Below are 13,229 nucleotides of genomic sequence, written 5' to 3' on the forward strand. Positions count from 1 at the left end.
CCGAGAAAGACGTGATGGAATATGTAGTTCTTCTTCTTTTCTTTTTCTTTTTTTTTACCCAGAACTTTATTTAATGTTGAAAACGATACAATTACAAGCTTAAACAAAGAAAGGTAAAATAAGATGAAGGATTAAGGAAAAAATAATTAAATTTAGTTTATTAAGTCCATGCAGTTCTCATATAAGCAAGCTGCTTGTGGGTTTTCCATGAGTTTAAGGTCCGCCTAACATCTTGAAGAGATTCACAGCAGTTTCAAGAATGGTTTGAAAAAAAGGCCAACAAAATAGAAAACGATTAATTTACTTCACTCAGTCTGAAGCCATTTTTATGTTTTAAATCTTTAGTTATACAGATTTTTATAAAAGTTGTATTTACTGTTGAGTGGGGAAAACTAAAAAAGAGAGGAAAAGAAAAATCATGATAAATAATTCTTGGGATTTTTATTTAATGAATTTTGTGGCATGCCTGTAGTTAAAATTTCTCAGTTTTGGTCTTTAGGATAAAAAGTTTGGACACCATTGGTCCAAATCTAAGGAATCTATTGTGTATGAAAAGTTTCCATAAAATGATAAAGGAGTTTATTATCAAATCAAGGGTGAATAAACGAACATGAAGGTTACTTGAACATTCCCCATATACCCAAATGTAAAGAAAACTTTCCAGTTTGGTAGAAAACATTCCTTTAAAACTGAAGTGTGTAACTTTTATAAAAAATAAAATATGTTTTGTACATTTTTGTTAAAACTGTCACCATGTTGTGATAGTAAACTATGAGACAGATAATCTGTGAAAAAATATTAAGCTCCTCTGTTTCCTCCTCCCTGTGCTCCTACTGCCATCTGCAGAAATACAACACTCAGTCAGAAACAACCAATCAGGGCCAGGGGGAGGGTCTTGGCACTGTCAATAAACCTCATGCATGTGCTGCTCACTGACCATCTAAAGCACAGGTGTCAAACTCCAGTCCTCAAGGGCCGCTGTCCTGCAGTGTTTAGATGTGCCACAGGTACTAAACACTGGAATGAAATGGCTTAATTACCTCCTCAGTTCTCCAGAGCCTTGCTAATGACCTAATTATTCTATTCAGGTGTGGTGCAGCGGAGGCACATCCAAAAGTTGCAGGACAGCGGCCCTCAAGGACCGCTGTCCTGCAAAGAGCAGAGCATCAGGACCAGAACTGGACACCACATTACCAAGCTTTAGAGAACATTTGCAGAACCTTTTCAGAATGTTCATAATGTAAAATTTTCTCTAATTCAGATTATAAATGCCGGCTGAAATATGAACACAAATCACCATTAATATTTGGTTGAATGTTATTAAACTGCGCTATAACAAGGTGCTTTTGGTCACTATGGAGACAGTCTAGGTCATGGGTGGGCAACTCCAGGCCTGGAGGGCCGGTCTCCTAAAACTTTTAGTTGCATCTCAACTTCAACACACCTGAGTCTAATAATGAGGTTGTTAGCAGGACTCTGGAGAACTTGACTGCACTGAGGAGGTGATTCAGCTGTTGGATCCAAGCGTGTTGGACCAGGGAGACGTCTAAGAGCTGCAGGAAACCGACCCTCGAGGACCAGGATTGCCCACCCCTGGTATAGGTGGCCTTTGGTTGGGTAAATGAACACTCAACCTGGACTCATTGTTCTGGTGGAACAGTCAGTTTAAGAAAATGGATGTGTCCATCGGTCATCAGCCTTGTGCAATGCACCAGTAATTTTACATGGTGTAATTTTATAGCATAATCAAGTAACTGTTACCTTCAGTTATATAAATGCTATACATATATATCATACATGATATACAGCAGTTTCAAAAATGGTAAAACTTTAACGTCAAACTTTAATGTCATATATACATACATATATGACATTAAAGAAATTTGACCTTGTAATTTGTAACACCTCTGTCTCTTTAAAACCTCCTGATCTTTCTGAAACTCAGCCAACAGGCAGAACGGGGAAGTACAGGGAGGAAACGAGAGGAACCAGCAAGGAGTAACTGAAAATACGTTGTGAACTGAGGAGCTTGATTAGTGAACAAGGAACAGATGGCTGATGTGAGGGGAGAGCAGAGGGCAGTCTGAGGAGAGAGAGAGAGACACAGGGGGCGAGGGAGAGCACACAAACTGGATCCATTAATCCATCCATTTTCTTACACCCTTGTCCCTCGTGGGGTCAGGAGGGTTGCTGGTGCCCACAGTCATGTTTTTGGACTGTGGGAGGGAGCCGGAGTACCCGGAGAGAACCCACCATACACAGGAAGAACATGCAAACTCTGGGAATTGAACCCAGGACCTTCTTGCTGCAAGGCAACAGAGCTACCTACTGCTCCACTGTGCTGCCTCACAAACCAGATAACTAGGAAAATAAATCTAACACTAACAAATGACTAGACATAAGGAACATCCATCCATTTTTTTTACACCAGGGGTGTCAAACTCCAGTCCTGAAGGGCCGCTGTCCTGCAGTTTTTAGATGTGCCACAGGTACAAAACACCTGAATCAAATGGCTTAATTACCTCCTCAGTTCTCCAGAGCCTTGCTAATGACCTAATTATTCTATTCAGGTGTGGTGCAGCAGAGGCACTTCTAAACGTTGCAGGACACCGGCCCTCGAGGACTGGAGTTTGACACCCCTGCTTTACACMCTTGTCCCATAGTGGGGTTGGGAGGGGTACTGGTGCCTATCTCTAGCTAATGTTCCCGGCGAGACGTGGGATACACCCTGGACAGGTCGCCAGTCTGTCGCAGGGCAACACAGAGACACACAACCATGCACACACACACTCACACCTAGGGACAATTTAGAGAAACCAATTAACCTGACAGTCATGTTTTTGGACTGGGGGAGGAAACCGGAGTACCCAGAGAAAACCCACGCATGCACAGGGAGAACATGCAAACTCCATGCAGAAAGACCGGGGCCGGGAATCGAACCCAGAACCTTCTTGCTGCAAGACAACAGCTCTACCAACTGTGCAGCCCCCATAAGGAACATAAAACAGCTAAAGTAACTATAAGGTAAGACAAAAACAAGGCTGATTTGATCAAAGAGACTAAGGAACATGGATTGATAATGACACTAGAATCAAACACCAAAACAAGTCAGRMCCTGACACCCAGACGTTTAGAAAAAGTGACAAAACGCCAAAAGTTAATCCTGACCTTTAACCTTAGTTTATCTGGCTAATTCAAGTGAATGCCTGACGTGGCATTTTTATTTTGTATGTTTTATTTGTATTAGTTAGTTCCATTTGGGCGCCTGCACAGTGGTGCAGTTGGTAGGGCTGTTGCCTTGCAGCAAGAAGGCTCTGGGTTCGATTCCCGGTCTTTCTGCAWGGAGTTTGCATGTTCTCCCCATGCATGCGTGGGTTTTCTCCGGGTACTCCGGTTTCCTCCCACAGTCCAAAAACATGACTGTTAGGTTAATTGGCCTCTCCAAATTGTCCCTAGGTGTGAGTGTGTGTGTGCATGGTTGTGTGTCCTGTGTGTCTCTGTGTTGCCCTGCGACAGACTGGCGACCTGTCCAGGGTGACCCTGCTTCTCGCCCGAAACGTTAGCTGGAGAGGCACCAGCAACCCTCCCGACCCCACTGAGGGACAAGGGTGTAAGAAAATGGATGGATAGCTCCATTTGTTTATTTTTATTTCAGCGCTGCTAAGATGCTTAAGCTGCTGGAGGACAAGCTATCCACTTTTCGTACTTCCTCTACTGCTTAGAGAGGAAGCAGTAGATAGCAAATAAACACCTCTATAGCAGTGTTTATTTGCTATAGAGGAAAGCATTTTTATGTTTTCTTTGTGTGTGTTTTTCCCCTCCATAGAAGCTACACCTGGTCTGGCGTTCTGATAGGCCGTCATCAGCCAGTCGTTCTTCCTCTTCCACTGGCTTCTTACTTTGCATGAACATAGAAAGTCCTCCTTTCAGTCCTTTTGTCTCTTTTTGAGTCTCTGCTTTGTCAATGATTCCTAAATTTAACAAAACAAAAAAATTTTTATAAAATAATGTATATCACTGGTCAACAGTCAAACATTGTTTGGTGTTTTTCAACTGTTTTATGGTCATGCTGATCAGCTGAATCCAAAAATCAAATTGGTTTTGCTAAATCAAGTCAACTTTCTGAACTATGGAGCAACATGAGCATCAACATGCATGACTTGTTCTCACATCTGGATCGATTTCCTGRGAATCTGGATCAATGAGTGATGAGYAGGAGGAGAGATTCCATCAGGACAGAGAAGARACAGAGAGTTAATGTTCAATTCAGTGTTTATTATGCGATTTTTAGAAATCCAAGTTTGTAACATTTAATTCATACACCCTGATAGAAAAAAAAAATCTCCTAAAACCTTTTTATGGATGAGAAATATTAACAGAAATGAACTGATAATGTCACAAACATGTCATCGATTTAGTCAGAAGATCAGATTTCTCTAAATCAAATTAGACTTAAAACTTGACCTGACAGAGAAAAATGGACATCATATTTGGATTCAACAAAATAGACCTAAATCAGCTGAAAAAATATAGACAACTTCAAAAAAATAAATAAATCAAATAATTATAACCCAGTCTATTGTCTGTTTTTGAACGGAGACATGAGGGAGTAAGCCGATACAATTCCCCGGATGAGGCTGTATAGATMTCCTGGTGGGGTTCGACACCCACACGGTGTTCCGTGGGTCTGATTCATAAAATCCTGTCAGCATCTGGCCCCCCGCCCCTCCGCATCCAGCCTCCCCCGCCCGCCTCAGCGCAGCAGCAGCCGCCGCAGTTTCAGCACCGCGGACAGCGAAGCTCCCGATAGGCCCGGGCGGCCAGCGGCGGGCCAATGGCTGCAGCGGCGCGGGTGAACACTGACACCAGCAGCAGCATCCCGGCAGCAGCCAATCAGAGGCCGCCGCTTCCCCTTCCGCATCCAACCCGAATAACTGCAGATGCCCGCATCCAAGCAACGATTCTCTCTCTCTCTCTCTCTGGCAGCTTTACAGAGAGAATATCTGCCATCTATTTTTGGATTTCATCTATTCCCCTCCACACACACACGCACACACACACTCACACTCTCTCCTCTTATTCCCCGTTTTCAGTTTTTGTGTCAGTTTAGGGATCAGCACCTGTTGTCTGTCCGCTCTGTCTGAAGGTCCGTCCGAGCTGTGAGCAACAGCCTCGACCGACCAAAGTAATCTATTCTTAATGGAAGACATCTTCTCTCGCGCTCCGAGGCGCATTCTCGCATCTATCCTGGGCCCGTGTTCCCATCGACGAAGGAGGGGGCCCCAGTGAGCGAGGCAAAGGGGGCGACCAGCCAGAGAGACCACCGGCTGGGGGGAGAGAGAGAAGCGCGTCAGGCTCTGTTTATGTAGCTACCATCCGGGACGGAAGCCGTTTTGAGCCGCTGCTGGTGGATGCCGATGGTGTGCAGATTTATTTTTCCTTCTTTCAATCTGAAAGCGCCGATCCGTCGAGAAGGAACACATGGATCCCAGAAGGAGAGAGGATTAATTAGAAGGTAGGAAAACACAGAAAGGACAGAGGCATGTTTTTTCTTTTTTCTTTTTTTTTTTTAAATGAAAGGCAGTCCAACAAGAACACTAATAAAATGCACATTTTTGCTTCAGCGTAACCCCTCTGTAATCATTCAGCTTGATTCATTCAAACAAAACCCTGGAGATAAATCAGCATGTTTCTGTTTATCATCTGTTTTTCTCGGATGGGTTGAGGCGGACAGGCGGGCGGCGCAGCGGCTGCTGATGTCTGCTGGTGGGGGTGGATTCAAGGCTTCCATTTTGAAGCTAAGATGGATGCCTGCGCACATTTCTTTTTACTGCCTCTGCATGTGGCCTTTTCTCGCTCCTTATATAACGCCGATGATCACCAGCTGGCTGTGCCATGGCAACGAAAAGAGCAATATGCCTCCAACCTGCAGAGCGGGCATGCTTAACGTGACCTTGTGCCGCGAAATGGTGAACTTTCACCATTTATCACCACAACACCTACATTGCACAACACGTTTATTTTACAGTATGTGGTTTAAAAGTGGTTTATGGTGCATCATAATGTTAATGTTGAATACAGATGTTTAACTGTTCTTAATAAATAACTACAAATAATTTTCTGCAGTTACCTTTATATGCAAAAAGTATTTATACGTCTTCAAATTTGTCCACATTTTGTTACAACCATAAACTTTGACACATTTTATTGCCGTTTAATGTGACAGGAACACGATGCTGGAAGAAAAGTTGTACGTGGTCTTCAAACATTTTCAGAAATTCATAGAAATCTTAAAAGTGTGGCACATGTTCGTATTCCGTCATTGGTTTGTTAAAGGACCAGTTGGCATCACAATTACAGTAGCAACTATGATATGTAACTGATTTGTCTCCCGTTGGAAAATTTGGTCTTAGAAGACAGGAGATAATGCTGCATAGCAACAARGACTGAAACAAAGAAGCACGGTGGTGCACAATGTTAATATGCAGGAGTAAAACTTACCTACTTCAAATGGAGATACTTTGTTTCCCTTTTAATAATAGCTGTTTGGCTCTCCACTAACAGTTGGCTTCAGGTATTCAGCTACTTGTGACAGGTAGTTGACAGATTCTCCTGATCTAGTTATCGGCACTTTCCTAAAATAATGGCCTAAGTCATTTTTTTGCCAAAAAAGTGTTGTTTTTTTGTTGTTTTTGGCACACAAAAAAAATTACTTATGCCGTTTTTACAGGAAAGTGATGATATGACTCTCTGCATCTCCTCCCAAGTTACCCTCAGTTGTCTTGAGTCCATATCTGGTTAATGCTCTGGATCGTGGTATGCCATCCTCCTTCTATTTTCAGATGATGGATTGGTGGGTCAGTCAGGAAAATGTAATCAAAACTTTGGATTTTGATTAAGAATCTATGCTTCAATCTTCTCTACAACTTTATTTCTGACTGGTGTGCTGTGTTCCTCGTTCATCATGATATTGTGTTTCAGGGTGTCCGAGTAAATGAGGTTGAACACACAAATACACGCATCATTTTGTGAAAGCTTAAAAACTTTGCTTCATGGCCTTCTTACCTCCCATTTTGGCTTTTTGTGGTGGTCGAGCAGAGCAACAATCAGAGACACAACACAACGGTTTTCATCAAAGCCAATCGAAATCCAGAGCAAAACAAAACTGAAAATCCAGAAGACGTTAATGTTGTCGTTTGCTAATTTTCTGCATCCAATCAGAATGAGCTCAAGCTGTTGTGTAAAGAAAAGTGGGTAAAAACATGACAAGTTTTGCAGCTGTAACTGCACCAAAAGGCGGTTCTAAACTGTGCTGATCCATGACTGACCAACAAATATCACATAAAGTCGAAATAAAACAAGTTCAAATGTGACTTCAATGTTTTAGCAAGGAGCTCAAGACAATAAGATTCTCTGAAGAGTTTTTTTAAAAGGTTCCCTAACATTTTCCCAGAAATATGTAAAGATTGGAGGTGCATGCTTCACGGTTGAGGCTTTGGTCATTCATGTTTTTCAGTGCCAGTGGAAGAAAAATACCATGAAAAAATGCAAAGCATCTACAGTCACTTAGCCTAAGTATAAATCCTGGGCCTCCATGATCCCTTGATTAATATCTTTTACTGCGTTATTGGAACATTTAATAAATATGATCGCAGTCTGCTTTACACTGACCTCTACAATAGAGTATGAGAGCCAAATCTAGATGAAAAGAAAATTGGCCATAGAGGATTACATTTCAGCCAAAAAACTCTGAAATCTAGAGATTAATTTCACATATTTACGAGAAAAAAAACTGGCAAATTATTTGATGTTATAAAGACATAAATCTGTAAAACAAAATTTCTAAATTTTCCAAATTTACTCTAAAGGCAACAACTTTGTGACATGAAAACTAAGATGTTTTCTGATATTAAAAAGTCAGAAATAATAATTAAAAAAGATCAGAAATGTCTTGGAAGTTTAGAAGGATTCTAATGTCATTTTTTGTCATTTGTGACAAAAATGTCTCTGAGATCGAAGTTGTAAAATTAGAGAAGGTACATTTGGATATTTTCCGGAGAGTTAAGTGGTAGACCTGAGATAAAATGACATCTCTCTGATGCAGCCATGATGGAAGCCATGTTGGAGCTTCTTTCGTCTCAGGCGTGTACTCTGGATCCCATTCCATGCATTTATGGCCAGTCTGCACCAGGGAGAGCTTCTGATACAGAGAAACAGCCTGGATCTACCACTGACACTCAGGAACATATTCAGGAAAAGGAGAAACTACACAGTAAAGGAAATACTGTAATACTGCACTGTAGTTAAAAATAGCATACTCAGGTAAAAAAAAAAAGAAAGAAAAGGTACTAGTGAGTGGAGTAATTATATACCAGATGTTTTTATTTGTGAATAGAAGGCAACAAGAAAAATATTTACAGGAAATGAAAAAGACTGCATGTCACTGCAGGCATGTGAACACACTGAGTTTGAGTTCGGAGCCGTGATGGTTATAAAGTCTAACAGCTGCAGCAATGTCTTATATAACGACGTTTCTATAAACATTGCATGATAAATAAATAAAAAATCAAAAGATAACAAACTGTTTTTATGGATCATCCAGCTGTTTGGAGACGGCTGACAGGTGTTTTCAATCACAACCCAACAGACGTCACAGGTTCCCTCAAGACCCAGACATCTTAGCATTATTACCTCCATAAAGACTTGTCTTATATGTGCTTTAAAATATTATAGGAACGTTTTATAACATTTCTTTATTGAAGTGTTCTACTGAGATAAAAGTAGAAAGACATGGGCCATTGGCCATTTTGGGGTTGTGGCAGGAGAAGGACAGAGAAAAACACAATGCATGTAGCAAGAAAAAAACATAGAACCTACTGTCAAAAAACAGCCTGTGTGCATTCGTTTTACATCCAATAGGACAGTCATCATATGTTGGCCAGCCCTCTCGCCAACACATTGACAAGACGGTGAAGTCACAAAAAGTAACTCACCTTGTTACTCACAGCAGGACACTGTGAATGTAAGCCCAATCTACAGCTCCAGGTTACATGAACGTTTGACAACAGGAGCTCACATCCTTCACTGATGCTAAGGGACTTGATGTTCCAGAAAATCTCTGTCATTTCTTCACATTTTGTTCCACTTAACAACTGATTTGTGGAATCCACCATTGCGGCTATAACAATGACAGACGTCTATTTGTTGTAAAAGGTCTTTAGTAACTTTGCCATCCTGCTTTCTGTTTACAGGTCGTAACTCCTCCACAAGTAAGTCACTCTGGCCCCTTCAGAGCTCTTTGTCCTCACCAGTCAAAGAGCTTCTCCCCGTTGAGTCCGGTCCGTCCACGGAGTCTGATCAGACATCATGGGAACGGTGCTGTCGCTCTCGCCGAGCTACCGCAAAGCCGCTCTCTTTGAGGACGGCCCGGCCACAGTGGGCCACTACACAGCTGTTCAGAACAGCAAGAATGCCAAGGAGGCTGCGGCAGCGGCTAAGTCCCTCAAGCGCCCCTCCATTATTAGCGCTTTGCCATGGAAACGGATCGTTGCTGTATCAGCAAAGAGGAAGGGTTCCAAGAAGCTGCAGTCAGAAGTTGGGGACGGCGGGAAAGGGAGCTCCCCGAACGGCCATGCAGCCACCACGACCAACTCAGCCTCCAACAGCCTAAAGCTAAAAAAGTCTCAGTCCTGCGCCAACCTCACGTCATACTCATCCGGTCAGGACCCATCGGCTGCCACCACCACTACCTCCTCCCACCTGCCCACCTCCAAGACCGTTGCAAACGTAGCTGCTGTAGTCGCCAAAAAGAATTCCCTCACAGGACCTGGAATCCCACCTTCCACCGCCGCTGGAACGCCAAAACGGATCATTGTTCAGGTAAGGATATGTCACGTTTTTAATTTTTTTGCCTGAACTCAGCAGGAACAACCAGTTGAAGTTATTCTCCAAGACGACTTCATCTTGGCCAGAATGCAGCCGTCCGTCATTTAACCAACACTTGAGCCTGTATACAACAGCTTCCTGTTTACTACAGAATTGATATTAAAATGTTACAGTTTGTTTTTAAAGCTCTTAATGGCCTTTGCTAACCTTACTTATTTGAACTTTTAAGTCCTCCTGTATGTGGGAGACCCCTGAGACAATCAAATCAGCTTTTATCAGATGTCCCAAAGGATGAGGCCAAAGCATTGGGATGACTGGGTCTTTTCAGTAACTCTGGAACAATCTCCCTCTAGACCTTTGATCCATCTTTAAGTCTAAAGCTCAAGACCCGATCACCTTAGTTGACTGTTTTTAAAGGAGACTTATTATGTAAAATTTCCATTTTGCACATTTTTGTACTTTCATTCATTCAGCCATTTTCTTGTGCAAGTGTAAATGCTGAGTTGGGGTTTGGGGAGCAGCAGCTGTTTGTTGGATTTAAAGTGACAAGAGCCCCTAAAACAGCTCATTCTGTAAGGATCTCAATATAGGCAGAGCTGACCAAACTGAATCTCATTATCTTAGAAAGATTTTGTGCTAAAAATCTTGTGAAAACCTTATGAATCATATGCTATGTGTAGCCCATAGAGTGCGCTACACAAACCAGGTGCAATGTCATGCTCAAGGAAGCATGATGTGTCACCTTCAATCAATCAATCAATCAATCAATCAATCAATCAATCAATCAATCAATCAATCAATCAATCAATCAATCAATCAATCAATCAATCAATCAATCAATCAATCAATCAATCAATCAATCAATCAATCAATCAATCAATCAATCAATCAATCAATCAATCAATCAATCAATCAATCAATCAATCAATCAATCAATTAATCAATCAATCAATCAAACTGACAGCTGTTCCGCCGTGCACCTTCCATTTCTTTCCTTTGACCTGTATTGTCTTTTCTGAACCCCAGGCTTCCACCAGCGAACTGATGCGTAGCCTCGGAGAGTTCCTCTGCCGCCGTTGTTACAGACTGAAGCGCTTGTCCCCCACAGACCCGGTGCTGTGGCTGCGCAGCGTAGACCGCTCCCTGCTCCTGCAGGGCTGGCAGGATCAGGGCTTCATCACTCCAGCYAACGTGGTCTTCCTCTACATGCTGTGCCGCGACGTGGTCTCGTCCGAGGTGGCCTCGGAGCGGGAGCTCCAGGCCTCGCTTCTCACCTGCCTCTACCTTTCCTACTCCTACATGGGCAATGAGATCTCTTATCCGCTGAAGCCCTTCCTGGTTGAAGCAGAGAAGGAAGCCTTCTGGGATCGCTGCCTGGAGATCATCAACCGGATGAGTGGCAAGATGCTTCAGATCAACACCGACCCACACTTCTTCACCCAGGTGTTTGCCGACCTGAAGAATGAGAGCAAGAAAGAGGAAGAGAAAACTAAGCTTCTCATAGGCCTTGACCGATAGAAGGGATCTGGAAGGGGAGTAAGGAAAGGTGGAAGGATAGAGAGGTTGCAGTCAGGGAAGGCAAATGGGAAACAGAGGTGTCTTAACTTAGAGAGATACAGTCGTCTGGCGTCTCTGTTAGTCCACCATTTACCAAATTTCTTGTTTGTAGCCCCAAGGAAAAAGCATTTCAGTTCATAAATAGAAATGGAATCACCAGAGTCAGCTAATGAATCACTTATACACACACAGATGGCCTGTGGGTCAGATTTACCACGTCAGAGTCAATACAGTGCGAGACCCTGAGGTGGTTCCTACACCTTCACACCAATAAGTTCACTGGATGTGATCAAAGTATGACCTCTTAGCCTGAATAACTAAAGTAACTTGGCTAGAAAAAAGAAATCTCAAGACATTTTCTCTAACTACAGGTAAACACTGAACATCTCTTATAGTGCCTTGCAAAAGTATTCAAACCTCTTGAAGTTTTACACATTTTGTCATGCTGCATCAAAAAACTGTGGCATATTTTAATAAATTATTTTATTGTAGACAATTAAATAATTTATTTTTATTGGGACATACATGGCTTACAGCAAGAAGACATGATTGTTTCTAGAGTTGGACAATATCAGTACAGTAAGTAATTGAGATACTATTTTTGAAAATTGCAATGAAAGTCAGGGTGAAGGAGCAACGCTCACTCGCAGCAGGTTGTTACGCAGAGCGGGCTTGTAATGTGGGACTCACCTACCGGTCCGGGATGAATCCATTCTCCTGTCTCTTCTCTGGGTCTTTTCCCCTTTGCAAAGAAACTTTCCAAAGACATCTGATCTGTTTCTTAGTCATTTTGCTGCTTGTGGCCTCAATGTTGGTGTGCAAGTAACCAGACTTCCAATGATTAAATTCCTGCTAAAGAGCCCCCTGGTGATTGAAGAAAAATCCACATATAAATGGCTTATAGTCCGCAAAATGTTGAAAAGTTCAAAGGACTGGAATACTTTTGCAAGACACTGTATAATATCTCTTGTGTAGAAAGCAGAGTTCTTTTGGTGATACTAACAGGAAGTATTTCAGAGATATTTTTGATATCAGTCTTTAGCCTCAGGCACCGCATCAGTCTGACCTGGAACTTTTTCAGGGGATATCGTCTGAAATCTTCCAAACTGGTTCAGAGACGCCAGACATGGACCCACATTCACATACAGCACCAGTCATTAGTATACATTTTGAGTCAATGGCTTGACTTTTGACAAATATTATGTGTTTTACACACATTGGCATGAAATCACTTCATGAAACCCAAACACACAGCCAACAACTGGCCTCCTCCTCTCAGTCTTACTCTCATAATCTTGCTCAAGCTCCTTAGCTGACACCATGATGTGGGAGAGGGGAAGTCGAGCAGTAATATTTCTCCCCAGTGAAATTCTYGCTGTAATTAAATACGCCATCAACAATATATCTAAAGTACTGTATTTTAAAGAAGCATTCACATTTTATTCAGGAAAACTCCACAAACKGACTACTTATATAGAAGGTTAAGTGAAATCTTAGTCCTTCTTGCACAGATCATTTGATCATTAAGCAAACCTACCCGCCCTTAAGATGTTTACATTTACAAAAACATGACAAAGTGCAATAGTTAACCCTCCAGGGCTCATATTTACATGGGGAACAGATTTAGTTGTTTTAATTGCTGCATGTCGGTGCTGAATACTGAAAACATAAGCAGTGAAGGAAAAAAGGAAAGAAGCAGTGAAGGAAAAAAGGAAAGAAGGGAAGGAAGCAGGGAGGGAGGGAAGGAAGGAAGGAAGGAAGGAAGGAAGGAAGGAAGGAAGGAAGGA

At 42.2% G+C, this 13,229-nt stretch overlaps 1 protein-coding gene across 1 annotated transcript; it reads left to right on the plus strand.

The window, feature by feature from the left end:
• Positions 1-4,797: 4,797 nt before the first annotated feature.
• Positions 4,798-12,173, plus strand: LOC103468291 (cyclin-dependent kinase 5 activator 1-like). Its single transcript, XM_008415253.2, has 3 exons — positions 4,798-5,515; positions 9,252-9,879; positions 10,912-12,173. Exons 2-3 carry the CDS (start codon positions 9,367-9,369, stop codon positions 11,401-11,403), a joined length of 1,005 nt encoding a protein of 334 aa, XP_008413475.1. The 5' UTR covers positions 4,798-5,515; positions 9,252-9,366; the 3' UTR covers positions 11,404-12,173.
• The last annotated feature ends 1,056 nt before the right edge of the window (positions 12,174-13,229 follow it).

This window comes from Poecilia reticulata, linkage group LG8, assembly GCF_000633615.1.
Source record: "Poecilia reticulata strain Guanapo linkage group LG8, Guppy_female_1.0+MT, whole genome shotgun sequence".
NCBI lineage: Eukaryota > Metazoa > Chordata > Actinopteri > Cyprinodontiformes > Poeciliidae > Poecilia > Poecilia reticulata.